The sequence below is a fragment of the Cydia splendana genome, chromosome 9 (assembly GCF_910591565.1).
Source record: "Cydia splendana chromosome 9, ilCydSple1.2, whole genome shotgun sequence".
In the NCBI taxonomy this organism is placed as follows: domain Eukaryota; kingdom Metazoa; phylum Arthropoda; class Insecta; order Lepidoptera; family Tortricidae; genus Cydia; species Cydia splendana.
Window position 1 is genome coordinate 3,323,342 of NC_085968.1, and position 27,279 is coordinate 3,350,620.

The 27,279-nt window shown below is 38.7% G+C and overlaps 1 protein-coding gene across 1 annotated transcript in view; it reads left to right on the forward strand.

Moving 5' to 3' along the window:
- Positions 1–1,913: 1,913 nt before the first annotated feature.
- Positions 1,914–27,279, forward strand: part of LOC134793869 (uncharacterized) — a 67,823-nt gene continuing 42,457 nt past the window's right edge. The window contains exons 1-2 of the mRNA XM_063765583.1: positions 1,914–2,051; positions 26,189–26,257. Coding sequence (XP_063621653.1) covers positions 2,045–2,051; positions 26,189–26,257 — 76 coding nt within the window. The 5' untranslated portion in view covers positions 1,914–2,044. The remainder of the gene's footprint in view (positions 2,052–26,188; positions 26,258–27,279) is intronic.

Genomic DNA, 27,279 nt, shown 5'->3' on the forward strand with positions numbered 1-27,279 from the left:
GATTAGAAACCCGTCTTTTCCAAGCCGGATTATTTGGACAGATGAATGCAATTTTTCAAACAATGGCATGTACAATAGAAAAAATAATCATTTTTGGGCATGTACAAACCCCTTCCGAACTACGGCAACCCATAACCAGGTCCGCTTTTCCTTTAATTGTTGGTGTGCAATATTAGATAATAAAATCTTTGCCATTAAAATTTACCATGGAACATTGAATAGTCAAAAATATCAGGAAATATTAAACATGGCTGTGGATTTAGTAGATATGGCAATTCCATTAAATAATTTGAATAATATCATCTACCAACAAGACGGCGCCCCTGCCCACAATAGTATCGCTACGAAACAGTTTTTAAATGAACATTTTCTTGATCGCTGGATGGGCACAAATGGCCCTATTAAATGGCCACCACGTTCACCCGATTTAACACCGTTGGATTTTTTCATTTGGGGGTACCTTAAAGGTCGAATTTATGCAGATACTTACAACTCGGTACAAGAGTTAAAAGACGCAGTGCATTATCATTTGAACAACATACATCACAACGCCTTGTCTAAAGCTACCAGAGGTGTTCTGAAACGCGCTCGTGCCTGCATTCGACAAGAGGGAGGCCACTTTGAACATTTACTTTAATGTAAAATTATTTTATTAAATTTACCTAACTTCTGCTGTCCCGATTTTTTTCTTCCCATACAATAAAATGATCCCCTCATGAAACTGAGTAGATGTGCGTCAAAAAAAAATTTCATCAAAATTAATCATTTTTAGGGACAACTCACACTTGACCAAAATTTTGACTATACCAATTTTTTTTTCACAAAAAAGTACCTAATGTTTCCTAAGACAGTTTCCCTGTATCTCTTATACTTTAGGATTTCCCCATACTGTCCCACTTAAAAAAAACACACTGTATATTATATAGTTACCAATTGTTCATTGTAGTAAAACTGTTTTTTTATATGTATATATATTCATTCTAGTGTCAATTTACTTCGTATTATCTGTTCTTAAGTCCATACATACACAATGACATAGTTTAAACCACATCGTTGTTTCCTATTCAATGGAATTTTTGTCGAAAGTAACTCAACATTTTATTTTATTATGCCCACATTTTATTAAAATACATATACTATGTGTATACTTCTTATAATAAGGAATAATAGGGCTTTTTCGTAAAATTATTGTTTTTGTCTACATATTAAAATTAAAAAAATATTGGCTTTTATTTGAAAATAATCACAACGTCGAATTTAATTTTTTTCTTTTTGTTTAAGTTTTTTTTATATGAAAACGTATAAATTAAATTTCGGAAATGAATTCAGCATCCTTAAATTACACGAAAATGATACCCAACTTGACCACAAGGCAAAATTTTTTTTTTTACAAATTTTGGGGGGCACCCCTCCTTAAGTCAAAATTTTGCATCAAAAATTCGATTGGCTCCCCTTCTTAAATCAATCTGAGAGACAAATGGAGCAACTCTGCAGAAGGAAATTCCATCATCATCATCATTTGCCGTATAATTAAGTGAAGACCACGGACTAAAGTGCCTAACATAAAAAAATATACCTACGTACTTGCATCGTTTTCTTCGAACAAAAAAAAATTGATAGGGAAGTCCAAAATACTTTCTCATAGGACTCCTTTGATCCTACTTCGCCAAAATATGAATGGCGCTTAGTTAGGTACATATTTCCATCGGTGCGCAAGCGGCGAACAAATAATTGTCTCGGCAAAACCATTATAATATGATCTTTACATCATTATAGTTGAGCATAGTCACAGAGCGCGCTTACACTGGTCATATTAGGCTTCGCTCGTGCTATGTACCTAAGCGATATTAATATTCCCTGCGCCTGAGTTTATTAAAACAGGCACTAAGCGAGGTCGCAGCATTGTGATTGAATCCCGTGCGTTGATCGCTCGCTTCTGGCTGATTTTTTTTTATTTGTTTTCGTATTTTGGTTTTTCGGCCAGTGACTGTGTTGTGTGAGTGAGTGAAATTTTATTGGAGTGTGTTGTGACCAATTTTCAAAAATGAATGGTAAGTTTATTTTATTTTATATCTACGAACAGGCACTAATATTAGGTTATACCTACCTATTAGTAGTAGTAGTAGTAGCTAGTAGGTACCTTTTTATGATAAAAAAATGTTTTTGCAAAAAGCGCGGGTAGTTGCAAATCTTCGTAGGGTAGTAGCGCGTTTATTATGAAAAAACTTCTGTTCTTATTTTCAATTAAATACTACTGTAGAAACATTATCAAAATTAATCATAACAAGAATAATGAGATAAAAAATTGATGCGACTTTAACAGGTTGACATGCATTTAAAAAAAAGTATGTTCTCGACCAAAATACGATTCCCATTTGTATTGTACCCACTTGATTCACAAAAGCATCTCATCAAAATTTTATGACGTGATAACGTCTAATAAATCGATGAACACCGGTAGCATGCACGAAAAAGTGTCACGTTGTGGACAAATCTCCATGGTAAAGTTGTGGACAAATCTCCGTGGTAACGTTACGTAATGTAATCAGGAATGTTTTCTTATGACGTTTATCACGCAAAATTATCGTCCGTAAACCGACTTTACAGACAACCATATTTTTTGTGATACATGGACACGTAAGTTTACTATAAACAAAAGAAAGATCACCAACTTTATAATTGAGTCGCTTAACTTCGAACTCGGGTAAATCCATCTGTCAGATTATGCGATTATGGTATTAGGGTAATAGGGTAGATATTTGCTGAGAGGGTCGAATGGATTTACCCGAGTTTGAAGTTAAGCGACACAATTATTAATCGTAAAATCTGACACACCTCCGCCTTAAATAGTTTTAATGCAATTACTTGGCTCTCGCTTAAATTTGCTAATTGATAAAAACTAAGAGAGATATCCCTAAAGATGTATCACTAAAGATAATTTTGGTAAACATGTAACTTACCTACTGCAAATAACCGTAAATAAGTAGCTCAATGCTCAATAAGTTACCAACCGTTATATACATAGGTACTGTGCATTTTTTTTTCTTTTCACGCTTTTTGTATTACCTAATGTCCATTTGTATATACAAATTATTTTCTTTAATGTTGCTATTAATATTTTGTATATTTTTTTTAGCAAAAGGTCTAATAAAAGGAAAAAAAATGACCCAATCTGATGGTAAAAGGTACGTAAATGTACTCACATACCTGAGGTACTTTACAAGGACTCGTAGCAAACTTTTTTTTACTGTTGCAAACATTTGTACCGCGTAATTTACTTAAACAATTTGAACTTTAAGGAGTGAATGGTAAAGTCGATAATTCAACCGATTATTTTGTTGAATACGTAATTTTCATTGTAATAAAAATGGCAGTTGTGTTACCGGACGCAAACTGGATTACTGGAGGAATGAGACCTATTTTTATTTTACTTTAGTGCATTGACTTCAATGCATGCCTAGTTATACCTGTTTTATTATGTGTATGGAGTATGGAGGCATAGATGCGGGTACCGGAATCATCAATGATTAAGGAACATAACACTACACCTTCTCATACCTATAGTTTCAATATGAAAACTGCATTGACCGATACAAAAAAATACGGAAACCTAGAAAAGTAAAACAAATATGATTAGTAATTTTATTTTATTTATAAATTCTAATATAAATTGTAACAGGTGCACCAAATCGCTTAAAAACGGAGTTACAGTAGGCACATTTATGATAGGTTGAAACTAGAGATGCAACGGATAGTTGTTTGGCCGGATACCGGATACCGGATATTCGGCCTGACCATCGGCCGAATATCCGGTATCCGGCCGCCGAATATTCGGCCAACGGAACTATAAGTACCTACATTTCGGTTTTTCAGGTGCGCATTCTGCAGGTTTGACCTGTTTCCTAGTGAAAGTTCGCGCGGATACATTTCTAGGTTCGAAATGAGTGCGCGTGCAAGTCAGTGGAATGTTTAAATTGTTTAAAAATAATAAACAAGTACCTACGACTATGACCGCGTCTGTTTCTTAAATCAAATTTGTTTACTCCAAAATCAAGCAATGTTACTATCCGGTATCCGGCCTGATAGTAGGTCACTATCCGGTATCCGGCCGGATAGTAAATTAATGGCCGGATAGGCCGGATACTGGATAGTAACCGAATATCCGGTGCATCTCTAGTTGAAACACATTAAACACAATTAAATGCAAGAAATAATAAAAATAAGATTATTAAACAGATTAAACTAATTTCATCATACATAATTTTTAAGATGAAAATAATATGACATAATTGCCTAGCTTTTGACAAAATAACCCAATATTTTCTATGGTACAGTATATATGTTCGTCAGACCGTACAGTTTACAAGAAAACCCATTATCAAATTAAAATACCGGCCTTGGTTGATAATAACTGCATTGTCATATCGTTACGATTAAGTACCTTTCGAAGATCGCGTCTTGATTTGTAAGTAAGTAGCGGCCCTATTCGAACAATGCTCCTAAGAGATCACTGCATATACCGATCTGGACTGAACTGACAGACACTGACACTAATCAAACTCAAAATCCAAAAATCCAAATCGACATGACACTGGTCATAAGTTTTATGACGTTTTTGGTTGAAGAATAAATGAGTCGCTTAACTTCAAACCCGGGTAAATCCATCTGACAGATCATGCGATTTTGGTATTAAGAAAAGGTAATAGGGTAGATATTTGCTTTGAGGGTCGAATGGATTTACCCGAGTTTGAAGTTAAGCGACACAAATCTTGTAGGTCTTTCTAGAACATTACCTATATACATCGTCAACCGGCGACAAGTATTAATAATTGAATACTTAATTGCTGTTTAATTAATGGAAAACATAAACGGTGACATAGCAGCCAATGAGAAGAGTTTACACACCCAGGTATGCCATAAGATAAGTTAGGTATATTACCTACTTATTGTTAGTTAGTTACTTAGTTACATAACTAAACCTACCTGTACTATAAGTACCTACCTGCACCCAGCGAGGGAATGTATATAAACGAAGCTCTCGCTACATTTTTGACTTCAAAAACTGTCCATATGACTGACATTTATCGGATACATGTTACTGAAACTTACCCCTTCTCCATATACTTACCCCGCCCGAAACTTTGAATATCATCCAATACACCATTTCCCGTTATTTAAAAAAGTTGTGATTGGTCAACAAAAGTATTGATTGAGCGGCATTACAATATTTGACGTTACTCAATACACGTGCTGTAATTTTTTAACTCCACTCAAACTTCTATTAAGCAAATTGTATGGGAACTGCACGCTAACTGCACCGTCGGCGTGCAGTGCCCATACAAGTTGCAGTCGGGTTGCAGTTCGGTCATTACAGTTACATTCAATTTCCTTTTGTTAATGTAATGTAGGTACACAGTTTGTTTGCACGTATTATTTCGCTGTATGTCGTATTCGCTATTACTGTCAGAACTCATGAAATTATTTAGGTATTTGGCCTTGAAGAAGTAGAAAGTGCCTTCGATCAATAGTTATTTTTATACATACATATACACACGCTTAGGCGCACTTGCACCATTTCACTAACCCGGGGTTAAGCGGTTAAACCTTTAACTCAGTGTCTAATTGTACTGGTAACCATGGTAACTCCAGGTTTAACCGGTTAACTCCGGTTATGGTGCAAGTGGCGCTTAATGTCCTTGAATTGTGTCACATAACTGTTATAATATAAATACGTCAACAATTCTAGAACAATTATTCTAAAAATACAGAGGGCTTACCGCGAACCACGTCGACGTATTGCCTCACTGTCACACTTTGCGCCACTTACACCATCCCAATAACCCGGGGTTAACCGGTTAGACCGTTAACCCAGTGTCAAATTGTACTGGTAACCATGGTAACTCCTGGTATAACCGGTTAACGCCGGGTTAGTGGAATGATGCAAGTGGCGCTTAAGTAGGTAGGTACGAATTTACAAGTGCGACAGAGACGCAACACGGCCCTCAGTTTTCTTCCACTGTCTATATATTTTTTATTTGCTACCTTGTTCATAATGTTTATTTGTAAAGCAAATTATAATTATGCGTTGCGCTGCTTACGTCAAAACAAGTCCTAAAATAATCTGGAGCTATTTATAAACGTCAAATTTCCTGAATATTTTATTTTGTAAATAGAATGCTTTCATTTTGAATAAAAATTGTATGTTTTGTGTTTTCTAATAAATTCTAATATTTCCAATCAATTCCCATTTTCTGTAACAAAAGAATGTATATTATTTTTTGTTATTTTCTAAATTGAAAGCGTCGGTCTTTCAATTTAAAGGTTGTGGGTTCGAACCCCGACTCGTACTGATTTTTTTTCGGATGTAAGGACAAAACAGTAATTTATAAATTTACCAGTCACTTTTCGGTAAAGGAAAACAATACAATATTTTCCGTCTGGTTTGGAAAGTCAGACAGCAGTATCGCAGTGTCTTTCTCGTAAAAACTAGTGCCAGCACCATCCTTGGGAGTAGGTTGCCACAATGAACCCCCGAGTTTAGGATGCAACCAAGAAAGACTAGTTATTTTCTATGATGCAGTAAATTACATAAAAATACCTTTAATTACATAAGCACATGATATTGCACAGATTAGGTTAAACGATTCAACAATGTAAATAATGAATGAAAACTATATTCAACATACAAATTTATGACATAGATAATAAAGTTTATTTTCAACTGGTCAAACTATGTAAACAAAGTTATAGAGGATAAACAACATGGAGCATGCTTGAATTAATGTGTGTGCGTCACTTCACCACAATCGTATTATGTGATATAACTTGAGTTATCTAAACATTAGCATATCAAACATAATATCGTCGGTTAACAACCAAAATCATTAGATACCGGAACATAGATAAGTGGCTGAGGGTGGTTACATATCAGAATACCGAAAATCGATTTACCTAATGTTGAATCACCTATGCTCGTTTCACCTATTTTTTAAAATACCTAATGATCAATTAACCTAAGCTCATAACACCTAATGAACGAATTACCTATTGCACGTTTCACCTACAACTGGTTTACCTAAGCTCAGAATACCTATGGTCGATTTACCTAAAGTTGAAACACCTAATACTCGAAATACCTAAAGCTAATATACCTAATACACGAAACACCTAATGTTGATATACCTAATGCACGAAATACCTAAACTCGGTATACCTAATGATCGAATTACCTAAAGTTAACACACCTATTGCACGAATTACCTAAAGTCGGTATACCTAATGATCGAATTACCTAAAGTTAACATACCTAATGAACGAAATACCTAAATTCGATACACCTAATGCACGAAATACCTGAAGTCGATGAACTTAATGAACGAAATACCTAAAATCAAAAATATAATTATTGTTTAGTAGAATATTATTAGGACATACAACATTTGGTATAATTTTTTTAGCCAAATCATTCAATTGGCTTACTATTTTTTATTATAATATAAGGTCTAGTCATATGAGAGTCGAGATAGGTGCGACGACGAGCAAAGCGAGGAGGAGCGTGTTAGGTTAACTGCGACCAAACAGTGCCAAAACCGACTTTTATTTCATCGTCATGATGTTAACTTACAAAAATTAAGTTTTTGATAAGATAAGAAAAAATAACTAATTTTGTATTAGACTTACGAAATCATTCTACTACCTAAAAAGTAGCGTTTCAAAAAGTGTATTTTTAAGTTGTTATCCAAACAAATAGTTTCTACTGTAAGGTTGGGAAATCATACGATTTATTTGGTGGAGTTGCCACTTACTCATTCGGCAAAATGATATGAATTTTGTGCTAGGTATATAGACTTTAGGTATTTCGTGCATTAGGCATATCGACATTAGGTAATTCGTTCAGGATGTATATCAACTTTAGGTATTTCGTGCGATAGGTTTAACAGTTTTAGGTATTTCGTCCATTAGGTAAATCAAGTTTAGGTACATCGTTCATTAGGTATATTAGCTTTAGGTGTATCGTCCATTAGGTATATCAGCTATAGGTGTTTCGTGCATTAGGTATAATAGCTTTAGGTGAAACGTGCAGTAGGTAAAACGTGCTTTAGGTATATCGTGCATTAGGTGTTTCGTCCATTAGGTTATTTGAGCTTAGGTATTATAAACTTAGGTCAGTCAATGTTTAGGTAAAATGATCGATAGGTCATTTAAAAATAGGTGAATCAAGCATAGGTGATTCAACATTAGGTAAATAAGTTTTCGGTATTCTGATATTAATGTAAATGTAACCCTGAGGGTCTACCGCTACGTTCGACGTGTTGCCTTTCTGTCGCACTTGCAAATCCGTACGTAAGTGTGACAGGGAGGCCCTCTGTTTTTCACTGCGAGTCATTTCATGTGGGCATCATATATAAGATTAAAATTTACGGCCTGACCACGACATTGCGCGACTGGCTTCGGCTAAGTCGAAGACCACAGGTGGGAACGAAAGGTCCGATCGCTGTGTCTCGCTAACGGTTGTCGCCTTAGCCGAAGCCAGTCGCGCAATGTCGTGGCCAGGCGGTTATAGTTTCGAATTGACCTGTAGGTACTATTGCTTAGGGCTTACACACAATTACACGATACGATGTCGTATATATGTCGGCGGCCGATCGTAAGATCAGGCATATCGTAATGTTCCTGTGTAATGTTTTGACGATAGTCACATTAACTCAATAGATAGGTAGGATAGGTTCGTTAGGTTGCTTCAGATGCCTGAAGGGCAAACTACCCAGAAATAGGAGCCCCGCGTAGCGGGGCTTGTCGACTCAGGGAAGGAGTCAAAGATTTTCACGTTTCACGATATGCCTGATCTTACGATCGGCCGCCGACATATATAACGTTGCGAAGTCGTGCCATGGCACGATACGACGTCGTGCCACGGCACGACGTCGCAACGTGACACGACGTGGCATCGTGAGACGACGTCGCATCGTGTAATGATGTGTTGGCCCTTAGCCTTAAGCAGTGACAGTGACTCACTTGTTTTTTTTTAAATACGATTCCGCCTTTTATAATAAAACATACAAACACTTGGTATCTTTAGTACCTAGTTATTCCGTTGCGGTAAATGCAAGGTAATCAGGTTTTACGCACACACTCGGAGGAAATCCTCCTAAATATTTTATTTGTAAACAATCACCAAATTAAGAAAATAATTAAACAAATAAAAAATAAATAAACAAGATATACTTACCTTAAATAAAATACTATGTAGCATATAAATTTAATATTTGACTAGGCCAGTTGTTCCCATTTTATTTATTTATCCCACTGTATCCCACTGCTAGGCAAAGGCCTCCCCCTCTTTTTGCACGCCGTGTCTCAGTTTGGTGCTAATTTTGGCTAGTCTCCCAAAAAGGAGTCCAAGTTATCCCGAGGTCTGTCGGCTCCTCGGTTCGACTCGTGGGGCTCACTCTGTGGTTATCTTGGCTCACAACTTCCGGCATTCGGCAGACATGACTAGCCCAGTCCCACTTCAACTTGCTTTGCTTTTGACGTGATAACGTCTTATAAGTCGATGAACACCGGTAGCATGCACGAAAAAGTGTCACGTTGTGGACAGATATCCATGGTACGTTGTGGACAGATCTCCATGGTAACGTTGTGGACAGATCTCCATGGTAACGTTGTGAACAGATCTCCATGGTAACGTTACGGCCACGTTTTCTTATGACGTTATCACGCAAAATTATCGTCCGTAAACCGACTTTACAGACAACCATATTTTTTCTGTTACTGCACATCCGGGATTGAACCCACGATTTTACACCACACACATATGAATAGGTTGAGCATGGCTTATCCAAAATCCTGTAGTTAACGTATCTACCTGTAAATACAATCAACTTATCAGACACCAACTTTTATTGTGTTAGCAAATTATCTTTTATGAAGCACAATTAACTCCCATACAATGGTTAAAAATGTGAATGGTGCAAGTGACCCTTATGGGCTCGGTACACGTACCGAGTAGAGTGGCGAGACAGTAAAACGAAGGGAATTTTTACTCGGCCGAGTAACAATTTCATACTTCGTTTTACTGTCTCGCCACTCTACTCGGTACGTATAACCGAGCCCTTCGTTTTACTGTCTCGCCACTTTACTCGGTACGTGCGATCCTGGCATAGTAACAATAAAGTCGCGTCAAAATAATTTTGAACACCTCGCCCGCTTAGCAACTTCTGCTGCTGAGTACCTATTTACCTACAATTTGTAACATTGAAAACTAGCAACAGACATAGACATATGTTACGTAAATGTTCATACCAAGTTTAATATAATTTAAACATGTCGTTCTAAAATGAGAGCGTAACTTCAATTGTATGAGAGCGACATTTGGCGGCGGGTTCGAATGACTCTTAAAAAATAATCTATGGCTCCTCTACACGATGGGCCAGCGCCGGCCATTCCAAGGGATGCATTTATGCGTTAAAGGGAGCAAGTGATATTGCTATCTCATTCTAGCGCATGGCTGCGTCCCTTGGAGTGGCCGGTGCTGGCCCATCGTGTAGAGCCATAACCACAGATTAATAAATAGTTACTACGTAACAGATACTTCATTCCCAAAGAAAAGCAAAAATACCTACGCTATAATAGCCTACAAAACCTTAATAATAATACCTGCTGCTCAGGACAAGAAGAAATGTACCATAAGTACGCGCACAAAGAGTCGAGACTGTGTTGCCCGCCGTGCGAGTCACGTGCTAACGCGTCATCGTAAGAATGCGCTAGGGTTGTAGACCTATGATGATTATTGTAATAAAACGAATGTTGCGGATCAACCATATTTTTTATTAGTCAATCAAATATGTTTTAGTTTTATATAATGATTTATAATTTTTTCCCTTCTCGGAATTCTCTGTTATTAAATTTTATAGTTGTAAATATCCTAAATCGCGTAAATAATTTTAATAAATACTCAGGAGCAAAGCAACGGAAAATCAACGGTTTTTAAAATTTGTAATACGGTGCTACCAGGCCGGTTGATTATTACGTCGTCTAAATTATTTAAAAATACTTTTTCTAACCCTTCAATATAATTATTAAACGTTTCAGGTGGGACCTTTAGCCCGCCATAAAAAGATGAATCTTTATTATAGGCTTTTTCCTTTGTTTTTTGACTTTTACACCCATTTACTGCACAATAATTACGTGGTTTCGGCATTTCGAAGCGTAAGCGCGGGAAACGTGCGGTGCGAGCGTTCAGGCGGGCGTTCGGCGGCCCTCTGTCGGTTGTATCGTCGACGATACGACGAGCGGTAGGCATATAGCGCGTGGCCTTGAGCGTGTGACGGAGGCCTGCCATAACGCAGCGTACTACGTAGGCGAACAACACGCGAACGCGAAGCGAAGCGATGCGGTGCGGGGTGAATCAATCCTTTGATACCTATAGAAGTGTCCTACGTGGGCGATCTCGTTGCGAACGCGAACGCCTTGGGCCCGCCGCGCCGCGCCGCGTCGCGTTCGCGAGTTGTTCGCTTATACGTAAGACGCAGCGTGAGGTAAACGTCCTAGTCCATGCTTTGCTAATGGTCAATATATGACACCTAGTTGTCACCTCTGTTGCTAATGACGTATGTTTAAAGATGATGTAGGTACGGCATAGTGACAAACAGTCGTACGTCGACCTTAAGGTGACATACAGATGTCAACAGCAGTTGCATTACGGTTGCGGCGTCGTTGTTGCCGCCGCTGTATATTATGTAAAGGGGCCCACAGATTACCAGGCCGCCGGACGATATCAGCCTGTCAGTTAAACGCAAAAGGTGACAGTTCCGAACAACTGACAGGCTGATATCGTCCGACGAACTGGTAATCTGTGGGCCTCTTAAATTTCCTTGATAAAATGAGTGACGTTCGCCGCCGCATTACTACTGCAATTATGACGTTCGTTCGACGAGAGAGATCAAAGAAATGAGCAATATTGTGAATGTCAAAATTTTAAAACATTGAACTGACTCTTGTCACCTGCGTATATTTCTATGCATCTCGCTCGTACTGGCATATTAGTGCAAGCGAGATGTATAGAAAGAAATTTACGTAACGCGAGTGAATATGTCAATGTCAAAACTGGTGGTAGCCGTACTGTACTAAAGTAGGAGTTAGCGACTGTTAAATTGGCATAGCTTCTGAGATGGCATGGCATTGAGAAGTTACTAACAATCTCTAAAAATTTTAACGTGTTAAAAAGGCATGTTTACTACATTGTTTTTATTTTTATATGCGTTTTTCGATTTCTCGAAGACGGCTTTATTAGCTTTGAAATTCCTTTGTTTTCGTAAGGGCTCTTCACTTCATAAATTAAGTAAGTACCCATAACATAAACATAATCTCAGGTTTGGGCCGGAAAACTATACATTTTTCCACACACTCAAATAAACACAAACAATAATTTTCCCTTTTAATTACCTAACCCTAAACCGTCTAGAAAATTCCATATGGAAAACCCGCATTGTTTCTTTCAAAAGTACATTACAAAACAATAGGCTCAATAGACTTCAAAATAGGAAATTATAGTGCCTTTGATACTCAATCTTGTGCCGTAGTACCTAGTAATCAGACTTGGCCAAACAGCTATTAAGCAATTTGCTTAATGCCAAGGCAGTTCTTCATTGTTGGATGTCCTCAATGGATTATTAGAGATGCTACTTGCTGACGTTTGATAAAAAAAACAAACATATTTTTGATGATAAGTAGTGGTCTTAACTCGGAAACCGGACTTACCCCGTAAATGGCTAGTTTACCATCTGGGTTGGAAGGTCAGATGGCAGTCGCTTTCGTAAAAACTAGTGCCTACTCCAATTCTTGGGATTAATTGCCAAGCGGACCCCAGGCTCTCAGGAGCCGTGGCAAAAAGCCGGGATAACGCAAAGAAGATGAGTGGTCTTAGCTCTTGGTGCTTGCGATATGTAAAACCTATGTATAAATACAGTTGCGATTCAGTCTTGATGCAGTGTAGCAATAAGCACACCTAGCCGCCGCCATACAATCGAAGTTAACGCCCGATTCGAACTTTAAGATAACGTCAGTTAAGTAATAGATCAATCAATCAATCAATTTTTGTGTATTATGGCTCCATCAGGGCTTGATGATTCCGCCAGTGTCGAGGTTGGATAACACACGGCCAGTATGATATAGATCGTCGGTGATGTATATACGGTGTTCGGTTGAGTATCCATCCACCCTACAAACAAACACAAGCCATTCAACCTACGGACAACACGACCAGTTCCAATAGTTAAAGACGTCATAAACCAGACAACGTTTGTTGTGTATGTATATAGATATATGTATGTATATATTATTAAGGTTATTATAACATTTACTAGATCCATCACCTGTCAGTATACCATACTTCACAGTTTGAACTCATTCTTAGTTAGGAATTTATTCAAAATATCACCAAATGTGGAATAAACTAGGGTTAGGAGGAAGTTAATATTTATTGGACGGCTTATCTCACGTGGGAGAAAATCATATATTGGATGACGTATTAAGGGGCATTCCAAAAGTATATGGCTAGTAGTACCTTCGTCCAGTCCACACTCACAGATCGAGCTGTCCCTTATTCGCATCTTGGCCAGGCGCACTGGCGAACAAATGTGACCAAGTCGTAATCTGATAATATTCGAAGTTGTTACCTTAGAATAGCCTTTGTGCTTGAAAAACCAGGGTTTAGGAGGGATATTTGGTTGCAAGTTACCGTAGTGTTGACCCTTGGCTCTACGTGAGAGCTGCCATGATTTATTCCAATTTTCAAAAAGAAGACATCTTATCGAAGATCTTATGTCTCGAGAAAAGCATTTTTGGTCAGAAGCGAAACTCTGGTGTATGGCAGATTTTGCACATTGGTCCACGACCTCGTTACCAGTTATGCCTGAGTGGCTAGGGATCCATGCCAAGACTACTTGCAAATTGGCATCATGGCATTCTCTAAGTTTATCTTTTATTTTTAAGGTAAGGTAGAAGTTATCCTTGGAGTGAAATGGTAGTCTATTCAGGTCCTGTAGGCAGCTCAGAGAATCAGTCAAGATTATACTTTTGTCTTGATTATGCGATTTAATATAGGTGATAGCTTCATATAGAGCGACTGCTTCGCCGGTAAATATTGAGGCTTGTGGGGGGCTTTTATTATTAAGTACTATTTTATATTTTGGGATCCATACCGCTGATCCTACAGATTCTGTTGGGTTTATTTTAGAGGCATCTGTGTAAACCTGTAGCCATCCCTTAAATTGTCTGTCCATAATTTGGTTAAATACTGTGTTTGCATTGGGAGTTTTTTTAGAAATTCCCAAGTCTAAGACGACTGTGGGTTGAAAGACTAATGTGTCGTAATTAAAGCAGAATATTTGATTCTTATCAAATTGGTAGGAATTTATATTGCAGTATTTTTTGTAAGATTTAATTAATGGGGGGAGTTCTTTATTTTTCCAGTAATTAGAGTCAGGAGATATATCCATTAGGGCTTTACATTTTGCTAGCAGTGGGTGATTCTCATATTGTATTATATTCATAAGAAATCTATCGGCCAAGTACTGTCTACGCATTATAAGAGGGGGGTCTAGACATTCCACTTGCAGAGCATTTATTGGAGATGACCTCATGGCACCAGTCACAATTCGCAGGCACTTAGCCTGGATTCTATCCAGTTTGCCCAGTGCTGTCATATTACAGGGTTCCAAAATGAAGCTAGCATAGTCAAAGTGGCTTCGAACTATAGCATTATATAGAATTTTCTGGGTGTACGGATGAGCCCCCCATCGTACGCCAGACAGTGAGCGCATAGCATTAATACTTATTTCGCATTTTTTTGCAATATAGTCCAAATGGGGTTTACCAGTCATTTTAGAATCGAGCAGAACTCCCAGAAATTTTACCGAGTTAACAATTTCAATTTCTTGACTCTCCAAGGAGAGTTCTATAGGTGGGATATTTTTTTTACGAGTGAATACTACAGCTTTACATTTGGGGACGGATAGGGAGAGTCCATGAGCTTCAAGGTATTCTCTTAGGTAGAACAGGGCAGAGGCCAATCGGGACGAGCAGTCTGCAAACGATGAGGAGTTTTTGTATAGGACTATATCGTCCGCATATTGCAAAATATTGCAGAAGGAGTCTACCGTGGGTTCCAGATCATAAGTGTAGAGACTATATAGAATGGGGCTGAGGACGGACCCTTGGGGGAGACCCTGCCATACTGGCCTGGGCGGAAGAACATTGCCATTTGAACGGACACATATGTATCTGGCCATAAACAAATTGCTAATTACATTTGTCAATCTTGAAGGGATATTTAACCGTTCCATTTTTTGTTTAAGTAGTGAGAGGTTGACATTATCATATGCTGCTGCAATGTCCAGGAAAACCGCTATAGTTTGCTCATTATTGCTAAAGGCCAGCCGAATATCTGTGGTTAGAATGCTGAGACTGTCAACAGTGCCCCTACCCCTGCGAAATCCGAATTGCGAGTTAGCCAGTATGTTACGGTTTTCAAGAATCCATTCTATACGATTTTTGATTGCATGTTCCATTATTTTAACCACAACTGAGGAAAGTGCTATTGGGCGATATGACGAGGCTTCTTTTGGGTCTTTGCCGGGTTTTAGTAAAGGAATGATGATTTGAGTTTTCCAGGGTTCGGGAACAGTACCGGTGATGAGAACATGGTTTATTATTTTCAGTAAGTACTCTTTGGTGGTTTTAGAGGATTGGGTTATAAATGAGAACGGTATCCCATCGATGCCAGGAGAGGAGTCCTTTAGGTGGTCCATAGCACATAATAATTCTGGGTAGGAGAAAGGGTCATTCATTTTATCTGTGGTCTGGTCCACTGGTATGGATTGCGGGAAGAGGTCTTCATTTGAAACAAAGGGAGGAGATAATTTATCTATAAATGCTGGTAGCCAGGTATTAGTATCATTGCATAAAGAGTCATTAAAAGTTTGATTCCTCCGGAATGCCTTTATTTTTTTCCATACTAGTGAAGATGGCGACCTTGGAGATAGGGACTTACAGAAACTGGACCACCCTTCAGCCTTTTTTTTTGCAAGCAGCCTCTTGGATCTAGCCTTCGTTTTTTGTAGGTTTAGGAAGTTTTCCATAGTGAGATTTTCAGAGTAGATTTTCTCTGTTTTTTTACGGTCTTTTATTATATTTGTACACTCCAAGTCCCACCAGGGGGGAGAAGGAATCTTACGGGATTTTGTGTTTTTCATAGGAATAGATTCATCCGCAGACTGACAGATGTGCTCTATAAAATTAGTGTATAATTCTGTAAAATTATTGTGGTTAATTTCAGGCATTGCCTTTATTCTATTTTCTAAGTTAGAGGAGTATTTATTCCAGTCCGCCTGGGCCGTTTTGTATTTTAGAAGTGGTTGGGGTATGTGAGCCGGGGGGCAGGGTCTGAGGATGGTGGATAATATAGGGAAGTGATCACTGCCATATGTATTGTTTAATACTTTCCAAGAGGTTAAGGAGGCCAGGTTTGCGGAAGCTAGAGTGAGATCCAAAGCACTAGGGTTTTGCAGCGGAGATGCCCTCCTAGTATTTGATCCATCGTTCAGTACACATAAATTTAATTCATCAACCATGTTTAATAGGAAATACGAATTAGAATCGCACATAGGGGAGCCCCAGAGCGTGTTTTTACAGTTAAAATCTCCTAGTATTATATATGGTCCAGGAACGCTGGATATTAATGTTTGAAGTTCTTCTATTAAGTTTCTATTTGGTTTAGGAATGTAAACTGATATAAATGTAATGTTGAGTACTTTAGCAGCAGTAATAAAGAGTTCTGAACTGTGATTTATAAGGGGGAAGGCTGTGTATGTGTAATTTCTGTTGATGAGCAGGGCGCACCCTGCACCATTTCTTCCATCCTTTCTGTCATCTCTAAAACAGGCATACCCTGGGATCCTGAAACGAGAGCCAGGCTTGAACCATGTTTCAGATATGGCAAAAAGGACAGGTTTGAATTTGTTAATTAGGTGAATTATTTCGGTTTTTTTATTGTTAGCACTCTGTGAATTCCATTGAAGGATCCTGGGGTCCATATTTTGTGATAAGGGGGAGTATAGGCTGTAGTTGATGTATAACATTGTTCGGTAGTGTGGACCCACTTTTCAGTATTAAGTTAACTAAATTGACTAAGGCTGCTGTGAGGGTCTCCAGAAGGTATTCATTTTGGGAGGCATCTCCTTTGTTATCATTATTGTTGAGGGCACACCCATTAGGCATAGCCGTCTGTGGGTCTCTGACAATGTCCCTATGTGCCCGCATGTTGTAAGATGGGGCGAGAGGTTGGCGGGGTTTAGGGGCTTTATATATTGTTTTGGTGTAGGACCTATGAAGATTTTGAGAAGGACCTGCGGGTTCTTCTATGTAGTTAGGTATTGGAGCATAATGTACCGCTGGTGCCATTCCAGTGAATCTAGGGGGGGGTTCAAACATCTTCTGGGACATTTCTGCATAGCTCATACGTATTGGGGGGAAGCGTTTGGAGGCCTCCAGGTAACCTAGATTTTCTTCAGCCATTAGTATTTTGATGGATTTCTGTCTTTTATGCTCTGGACAGATTGGGTCAGTCGCCTTGTGGCGACCTGAACAGTTAATGCAGGTAATCTTATCACCGGTAACATTGCATGATTCACCCGTGTGATTTTGAGCACAACAGTAACATGTGGGTTTTGATCTGCATTTAGCAGCAATGTGACCAAATTTACAGCATGACCTGCATTGGATTATGGGGAGGTCGTATACTTTTACCGGCATGGCCATATCGAAGAGATATATTTTTTCCGGAAGGTCTTGAGAGTGAAAGGTTATAACAATTGTCTTGGAGGGGACCCACTCTGGTGGCTGGCCCTCTCTGTGAACCTTACGGGACAGTCTTCTAGCTTTCATGATGATGCGGAAACCGAAACTTGAGGGGAACTTGATAGCGTCAACAATTTCATCAAGAGTCCAGTCTGTGGGGATATCCTGGATGACCCCCATTCGAGTAACAAGAAACCTTGGTATGGAAGCAGCTAATTTGTTTTGAGACAGCTTGTCTGATTTGGTGAAATTATTAGCCAACTCGGCCGTTTTGAAAGACACAGATACTTTATTACGTCCAAGGGATTTAATTGATCCTTCGATAATACCATCGACTCTATTTTTGTGTAATAATTGGGCTACTCTAAGTGCTTGTAAGGTTAATCCCGCGGAAGGGTCTGGCTCAACTCTGTTAATGTGAACTACGAACGGTCCTTTGTCTGCCTCTGAGTATTTTAGTGGAGGATCGGAATCGTTATAGCCAGGGGCCACATATGTTGTTTGATTAGAATCCCCCGGGGGGTGTGCTTTTTTGGCCTTTGAAACGGTATCGTTTTCCGATCCCCTTTTGTTCGAGGTAATTTGGGAGTCCATGGGTGTCGGCTCGTGAAGGGAGGAATTTGCATTCTTACCCTCATTTGTTTTTTGTGAGTCCAAATCACCTTGTATGATGGCGTCGGTGACCCCCCTATCAGGGGGGTCGGTTTTACCCATAATTACGCTAATTACTTACCCTATTTCCGTGTGTGTTAGTACCTTATCCACCAAACTATCACTACAGGTAAAAATTATGCTAATCACGTCCACCGAAAACGCTTTTCTCTGACTAAGGAGCCCGAGCACGTGTGTACACCAACGCAGTGACGAGCAGAATCTAAAAAGATCTAGAATCATCAAATGTGACGTTTCTTCAAACAAAAGCGTCACTTTTGACACTGACACATCTAATCCATATCGTTTCTAGATCTATTAATTGACGTATCTTAAAGTTCGAATCGGGCCGTAAGCTCTCATTTTAAAAAGACATTCTGTAAATTTAATTGGTGTTACAACTGTTGCAGGTGTCCATGGGAAGTAATAATTTGCCTCTTTGGTCAGCTCGTTTGCCTCATTTATCATTAAAAAAAAAACAGTCGGGCTAGCAATGATTGGCGCGACAGTATCTCGGCGCGAGATAGACTACCCGTCCCTCTGTAATTAATACAGTTAGAAAAAGACGGGTAGTCTATCTCGCGGCGAGATACTGTCGCGCCAATCATGTGCTTGGCCTACAGTTCGGCCGTGTTCGATTAATCGGTAAAAAAAATAGATTTCGACGATTAGCCTCCTGATGGGTACTTGAAGTTGATTAAAAAGCCTTTGTTTACTTTTTAAATACGCAAAGCGATCAATGCACGCGCGTCATAAGTATGTTTAGTATGTAAATGGTCAGATTATGCGCATTGACATTCATAACATAACATGTGTTATGCTCATACTCTTCCATCGTAGGTAGGTACCACATAGGTACAGTCGACGTCAAAGATATGTACACTTTGCACCTTACTCCTTTGTAATAAGGCGAAAAGTGTAAATATATCTTTGACGTCGACTGTACATTGTAATTGTAATCAAGCATTAGGCAGCTAATCGTACTTATAATAATAAATTTCGAAATGGTTTCTAGAAGCTCTGTATATTATTGTATGATTGTCTTAACGAAAGGAGTATAATATTGTAGATCAGAGACTAAGTACCGCCATCAGATATATCGGAGCGGCCAAGGTGTTCACAATATCTGAACACGCGCTCTAACGCCCTGACAATAGAGGCGTGTTCCGATATTTGTGAGCACCTTGGCCGCTCCGATATATCTGATGGCGACTGTACTTGACTGTATAATGAGATGACATAATGCAAACACGTAGGTATTATAAGTTAATTATTTTAATTAAGAAAATACAGCACAATATGTTTTTGAAATTTGACCGCTCTCGCTAATATTTGAAAATGAATAGAATTGAAAACGAGTGGTCAATACCACTAGATTCCCAATTTCTATCGCTCGTATTTAAAAAAATTGCATTTCGCCGTTTTTCACCGAATTTCTTGTGACGAAATCGAGCAACAGAAATTGAAAAATCGCCCCCTAGTTCTATTTACTCGATTCCCATCACCTTGCCTGATTTTCAAGTATAGTTAAGCACTTTTTATACACGAGCAAAATTAGCTCAAGCATGCCTGCTAACGAATATTTTTGACGCGTCGCCACTGATAAATTGATTTTTAAGTCGTCGGCATATCTTTTCCCACCGCATACTAGTATCACAATCATTTAACTATTTTAAGTCGTTAAATACTAATTACTACTGAGTAGATGTATCATTAAATTAATTGGGTGTGTTATTTTTAATCTGAATCATTTAGGAATGGTTTTTCTGTCCGAGTTTTTATTCCCGGATACGGCCAACCGTATCCGGGAAACCAGTAAATCACCACTACTCGTTGTAAAAATCTGAGCGAGTGCCACCTTAATAACCATCACAACAACTACAAAGTATTTGAAATACTACGTGTCAGTGACACACCGGTGATAACCCACTCCAAAAATGGCGAGTAATGTCTTTCACGCCTAACGGACTTGGCCTCAATACGGTTATCAAGGCCACGATCATCAGCTGTTTCGTTTTAAAGGGGCCCACTGATTACCAGTCCGCCGGACGATATCGGCCTGTCAGTTAAACGCAAAATTTGACAGCTCCGAACCACTGACAGGCTGATATCGTCCGGCGAACTGGTAATCAACAGATAGTCCACAATTATTTTCCTTCGTATTTTCACGGAAAAGTACCTTGCTATTTCAGCCAGTCTCGGTACAAAAGTACTGAGGTTCACTGAAGTAGCATGACAAATACGAACGTTTCCGAGAAAATGCAAAGGAAAACAAGTATGCACTACATCGGTTATGTACGCCTATGTGAGTATATTCAGAAAAAAGTGTACCATTCACTTTTTTTAATCCGTCTACTTTTGGGACATTTCTACTCAGAATCATCATCAGCATCAAAAATAAAAGTGTCCGCAAGTGACGCCTTTTCACATACATTTTAAAAGCGCTGGTGGCCTAGCTGTAAGAGCGTGCGACTTTCAATCCGGAGGATGTGGGTTTAAACCCCGCATCGTACCAATGAGTTTTTCGGAACTTATGTACGAAATATCATTTGATATTCACCAGTTGATTTTCGGTGAAGGAAAACATCGTGAGGAAACCGGACTAATCCCAATAAGGCCTAGTTTCCCTTCTGGGTTGGAAGGTCAGATGGCAGTCGCTTTCGTAAAAACTATAAAAACTAGAACCTACGTCAAATCATGGGATTAGTTGTCAAGCGGACCCCAGGCTCCCATGAGCCGTGGCAAAATGCCGGGACGACGCGAGGAAGAAGAATGTTCCAAAACGTGGAATCTACTACTGAAATAAGGGGGGACAATCCTGCCGTCATAGGTAGTGTAAAATGTAGCTTTTATATTGTTTTCCGAAATTGACTTTTTGTGATATTCGTAATGTACGGTCAAATAATTTAATTTCCGTACCATTTCGGACCTTGTCGCAGTGACAATCAAAAAAATGAAAGTAGTAAGGGACCTGTTACTATTGTCACCGTGCAGATCTGCCTATTTCATCAACCTATCTGGTTCAGTTTTCGACGAAATTTTGTAAAAAGTAGTAAAGACATTTTAAAAGCGTTCATAATCTAAAAAGCAACTACATTTATATACGATTATCTTCCACAGATTGGCTGCAAATTCATGAGTTTCATGACGTTACGTAACAGGTCCAAAAGAAAATTCCATTTCCTTCCATTCTTCCAAAATGTCACAGTGGTCCGGAATGCAAAACTGCTACATTAATTACCAATCGCTCCAATGCAACCCTAATTAAAACTGCGGCAAAAACTAATGAGACATTTCCAGTAATCTTTCTACATCAATATTGGAACAATATCTCACCGGGATTTTACAAGGAAAATAAACCCTTTCACTGGAGCAAAGGGTTCATTTTCCTTTGCTAATTCGAGAGGTAATTCTCAGTTTTTCGCTCGTGGGAAATGGCGTATTGTTTGATATGGTTACTAATCAAAATATAAGCTAATTATCTATTCATTTGTTAGCATTTTCCGTAGTGGTGTAACGCTGGGAATGTTTCGCGGAGAAAAACTTAAGTGACTTTTAACATGCATGACCTGTACCCGTACCACGAGTCACTGACAGTGTCAACACTGACAATTGAGTCGCTTAACTTCGAACTCGGGTAAATCCATCTGTCAGATTATGCGATTTTGGTATTAAGAAAAGGTAATAGGGTAGATATTTGCTGTGAGGGTCGAATGGATTTACCCGAGTTTGAAGTTAAGCGACACAATTGACATTATATCGCACTAATATGCCAGTGAGAGCGAGATGCATAGAAAGTATGTTACGTTCACGCTAGCGTTGTCAGTGCCAAACTGGTGGTAACCACACTGTATGGCTACCATTCAGTTTGACATTAACATAGATACTTATAGTATTTCTAAGTGCTTACAAAAAATCTAGTGTCCATTTAATATAATAGCCGATTTATTATAGAAATCTGATTATGGCGTTTATTGTTTGGAAAATTTCATAGTTTTCTGCGGTCGGGTAGGAACGATAGTCAGCTTGTCAAGTGTAGAATATATTCTAGAAAAGAATTTTCAAAATCGGTCCAGTAATGACGGAGATATGGAGTAACAAACATAAAAAAATAAAATAAAAAAAAAACATACAACCGAGTTGATAACCTCCTTCTTTGAGATTTGGAAGTCGGTTAAAAATATGCCTGTGCTCCATTTTCAACCGACGAAAAAAAAAAACGGAGGAGGTTCTCAAGTCGACGCGTATATTTTTTTTTTTTTTTTTTTTTTTTTTTTTTATGTATGACCACGCATAACTTTTTACAGAGGTGTTCGATTTTGATAATTATTTTTTTATCTAGAACAAAATGCGATTCCTTAGATTACTCATCATTCAGGAGAAATTAGTATCATTATTATTAATTGCAGTTAATGATCTAATTCTTAATTATATTTAAAATGCTTCGCAAGTCACGTATAGTGTAATTAGAGTTGCCTGGCATCTCTAATGTCAATCGCGGTCATTGCAAATTTGGATGCAGGCGGGGTCTGACCTCTAGTTAAAGTTAGAAATTAATCTGTAGTGAAATTAGACTGGTGAAGTGACTAAAGTGATTATATCTTCTTGTATATTGTAAGTACTGAATTCCATGCATCTCATCACGCTAATAAATGCCTTACTGGACTTGAACCTGGGACCATCGGCTTCATTGGCAGGGTCATGCATTAACCACCGGGTCAGACAGGTCGTGTAATCCAATATAAAAACTACAATTTGTCGTTAGCCCGCTCTTAAGCGCCACTTGCACCATCCCACTAATTCGGGGTTAACGGGTTAAACCGTTAACCCAGTGTCATATTGTACTGGTAACCCTGGTAGCTCCAGGTTTAACCGGTTAACCCCGGGTTAGTGAATGGTGCAAGTGGCCCTAAGAGTGTTGCTATTAAAGCTCCTCTAATTAAATAAAGAACCTTGAGACAAAATGTATGAAGTTGGTATGGAGATAATCTTTCGCGAGTTATCAAACCATAACGAATAGTTAGATCAAATGACCTTTCTCCAAAATTGCATGTTCAATCAGATCAATGTGAAATACATGTCTGGCATTGAGCACGCAATACTTATTGCAATTCATTTTACAACGCGAAAATAATTGCTTAGAATGTAATTTAGTTTTTGAGGTTTCGGCCCAGACTAGAAAGATATTCATAGATTTTTACAATAATTGACTAATTTATTTTGCGGCCAGTGTCCCGGGGACTATGCCTCAGGTGGGGTGTCCTTCTGAATCCCTAACAACGTTTGTCCTAAAAAGTCACTTACCCTAACTGGTTTGTCCTAATGGGCACACGCCCTAACGATCAATTGTCATAACGATTATTTTCCATAATGTAATGGTTAGCCTAAGACTCATTTGTCCTAAGCATTTGTACCATAACTATCAAGATCCCTAATGTTTTTTACCATATTCTTCGAAATCCCTAACAATGTTTGGCATAAAATAACATGCTCTAACTGTTTTGACCTAATGGCTATTGCCATAATGATCAATTGTCATAACAGTTACTTTTCCTATTGATCAATTATCATAACAATTACTTTCCATAATGAATGGTAACGAACTGTTGCCTTGGGTTAGGTTAGGGTAGAACTGTGACCCTCGCAAAAACGAACTGCTGCCACAAAAGTGGGTTAGGCTAGGTTAGAACTGTGATCCTCGCAAAAACGAACTGCTGCCACAAAAGTGGGCTAGGTTAGGTTAGAACTGTGACCCTCGCAAAAACGAACTGCTGCCACAAAAGTGGGCTAGGTTAGGTTAGAACTGCGATCCTTGCCAAAACGAACTGTTGCCACAAAAGTGGGTTAGGTTAGATTAGAACTGTGATCCTCGCAAAAACGAACTGCCGAAAAAAATCGGCCATTCGATAATAGGGAAACCAAAATTAGGGTATAATAAAAATATCTGTCTGTCTAAATAGGACAGTACGGTAAAGGATGACTGACATTAGACCGGGCCGTGTGCGGGCCGGAGCTTCCGGTGCATGTTTTCTATGACAGGCGATCACGTGATGCTTTCCATAGAAAACGATGCGCCGGAAGCTCCGGCCCGGACATGGCCCGGTCTAACGTGAGTCATCCTTAAGTGTGGTATACGGGTTAGTGTGGCTGGTCTTCACTTTTGGGACCTGTTTACACATTGATGACGTCCACATGGCCGCATCGCACGCATCTGACACATTGCACGCAACGGATCAGTGGACGAACTTGTGTGACTTTTTATTTGACGACCGGTCTGGCCTAGTGGGTAGTGACCCTGCCTATGAAGCCGATGGTCCCGGGTTCGAATCCTGGTAAGGGCATTTATTTGTATGATGATACAGATATTTGTTCCTGAGTCATGGTTGTTTTCTATGTATTTAAGTATTTATATATTATATATATCGTTGTCTGAGTACCCACAACACAAGCCTTCTTGAGCTTACCGTGGGGCTTAGTCAATTTGTGTAAGAATGTCCCTATAATATTTATTTATTTATTTATTTATACAAAGAATACTAAAATCCGTTGCGTGCGATGCATCTTATGCGTGCGATGCGTCATATGCGTGCGATGCGTCTTATGCGTGCGATGCGTCTTATGCGTGCGATGCGGCCCAGTAGACGTCTACCTTAGTTTGTATAATTTACTACTTGCTACTTCCGTTTGGTGGTACATAAATAAATGAACTCGCAATAAACCATAAACAATGTTTAAACAGGCCCTAATTAAAAGGCCATCTACACTTACCCCACAGCCAGACTTATTCGTCAATGACCTTCCTGTCTCCTGAGAGACTATAACCATCAATCGAACCCACCATATTTGAATTACGAGGTACTTAGTAACTTTAGCGTCCGTAGGCTACTGTGTCCGCTGATCGAATGGGTCATTATGATTTAGACTTTCAGACGTATTCTGAGTTTAATAATAGGTTATGAAATCCATCTGGTTAGTTATGGATCTGATCTGTCACCAGTGTCATAATCTGACGGATCGTTTTGAAATCGATCTGGATTAGTTATGGATCTGGTCTGTTTTCGGTTGAAAAAATGTCACTTTTGGCACTGACAGATCAAAACCATAACTAATCCAGATCTAAGCCTGGAACCTGTAATTAAAATCATAATACGCTTGTGTGTTTAAAAATGGTGTTGGTGAAGTCCGTTTTTGCCATAGTAAGTGTTGCTAGTAAGGGTACAGCGAGCGCTGTGAAATTATTCGTGTGTGCATACCGGCTTGCGTGTGCGTGACGTGCACGTGCGCGTGCGCTAAAATGTTGGAGCCGCACACGCACACTTCACGCAAGCGGTGTGCTGTCTCTCGTAAGGATCTGTATACTACAATGCCGCACGTGCACGTCACGCACACGCAGCCGGTGTGCACAGACCTTAAACCCAATAAATGCGATGGGGCGAGTGACAATGGAGTGCAAGAGAGTACTTCTTAGAAAGAGAGATCCCTGAGAGTACCATACCATAATGAGTACCTGTGTTTTAGCTGTATATTGTGTTATTGCTTTATAATGTTAATATTTTTTCTTGTTAATGTGTTCCATTTGTGCCGCTTGGGCATTAGCTGTAAGGTGCAATTTGTTATTTGAAATAATAATAAATAAATAATAATTAAAAAACGGATGGTTTCAGAAGCTTTTTTGTTTCAGGGGTGGCCAATCCTCCATTCAACATGTCTATAATAGACTCCTACAAGCGATTTATGGAGCGGAACAGCGGTAAGTTATTCACTAAATATTATTTTAGTTTTTATCCAATCCTAATAAAATAAATCCTCAATTTAAAGGTTTTTACCATATATCGTCATGTTTCTTACAAAAAGTACCTAATACTTAATCAAAACATTGCGCTGCCTTACCATGTGCTTTTACGGTTCCGTACCCAAAGGGTAAAAACGGGACTCTATTACTAAGACTCCACTGTCCGTTTGTCTGTCACCTAGTTCAGTCATTATAGATTTTGACCTGTGAATAATCAGTTCTTGGATTTTTTTTTCGTAGGTCCCTCGGGGACTCACTGGGAGTGTAAATTCAATAAAAACTTTTTACAAAAAAAAATAAACCGACTTCAAAAAGGATGAAATAAAATATTATCCTTTTTTATGTCTATGCGTTACCAACTGATATGTTTGAAGTCGGTGCCAAGCCAAATTTTATAACAACAAATACTAAAAAGTACGGAACCCTCGGTGGGCGAGCCCGACTCAAAATTGGCCGGTTTTTTGTCTTCTATCAATTAGATTAGAGTACTTACTTACTAGTAAATTCTTCAAAAAACCATAATGATAATCTATAATTCTTCTGTCAGAATGAATCGCAAGGAAAGGACCCCGCAGCAAACATAGGGAAAAAGTGGTTTCAGTTAAATCTCACGAAATTTTAGTATGATGGTAATTTGGCTCTCCTGATTATTTTTTTGTATGGGCACAACTCTCTCAGAAGTATACTTTCAGAAATAATCAATGTAATTGTTTTATACAAAATATGTGTTTGTTAACCATTTTTACGTAATTCCTCCTCATGACAGTTGGTGGCTGCAACTTATAACGTCAGTAACTGTCAGTGCGTGTCATAACAATATATCGATTTTAGAAAACATGTCGCGTATATAGAAAATTATATACATAATTATATACAATTATATAATAATCAATATTTCTGAAAGTATACTTTTGAGAGAGTTGTGCCCATACAAAAAAAATAATTAGGAGAGCCAAATTAACATCATACTAAAATTTCGT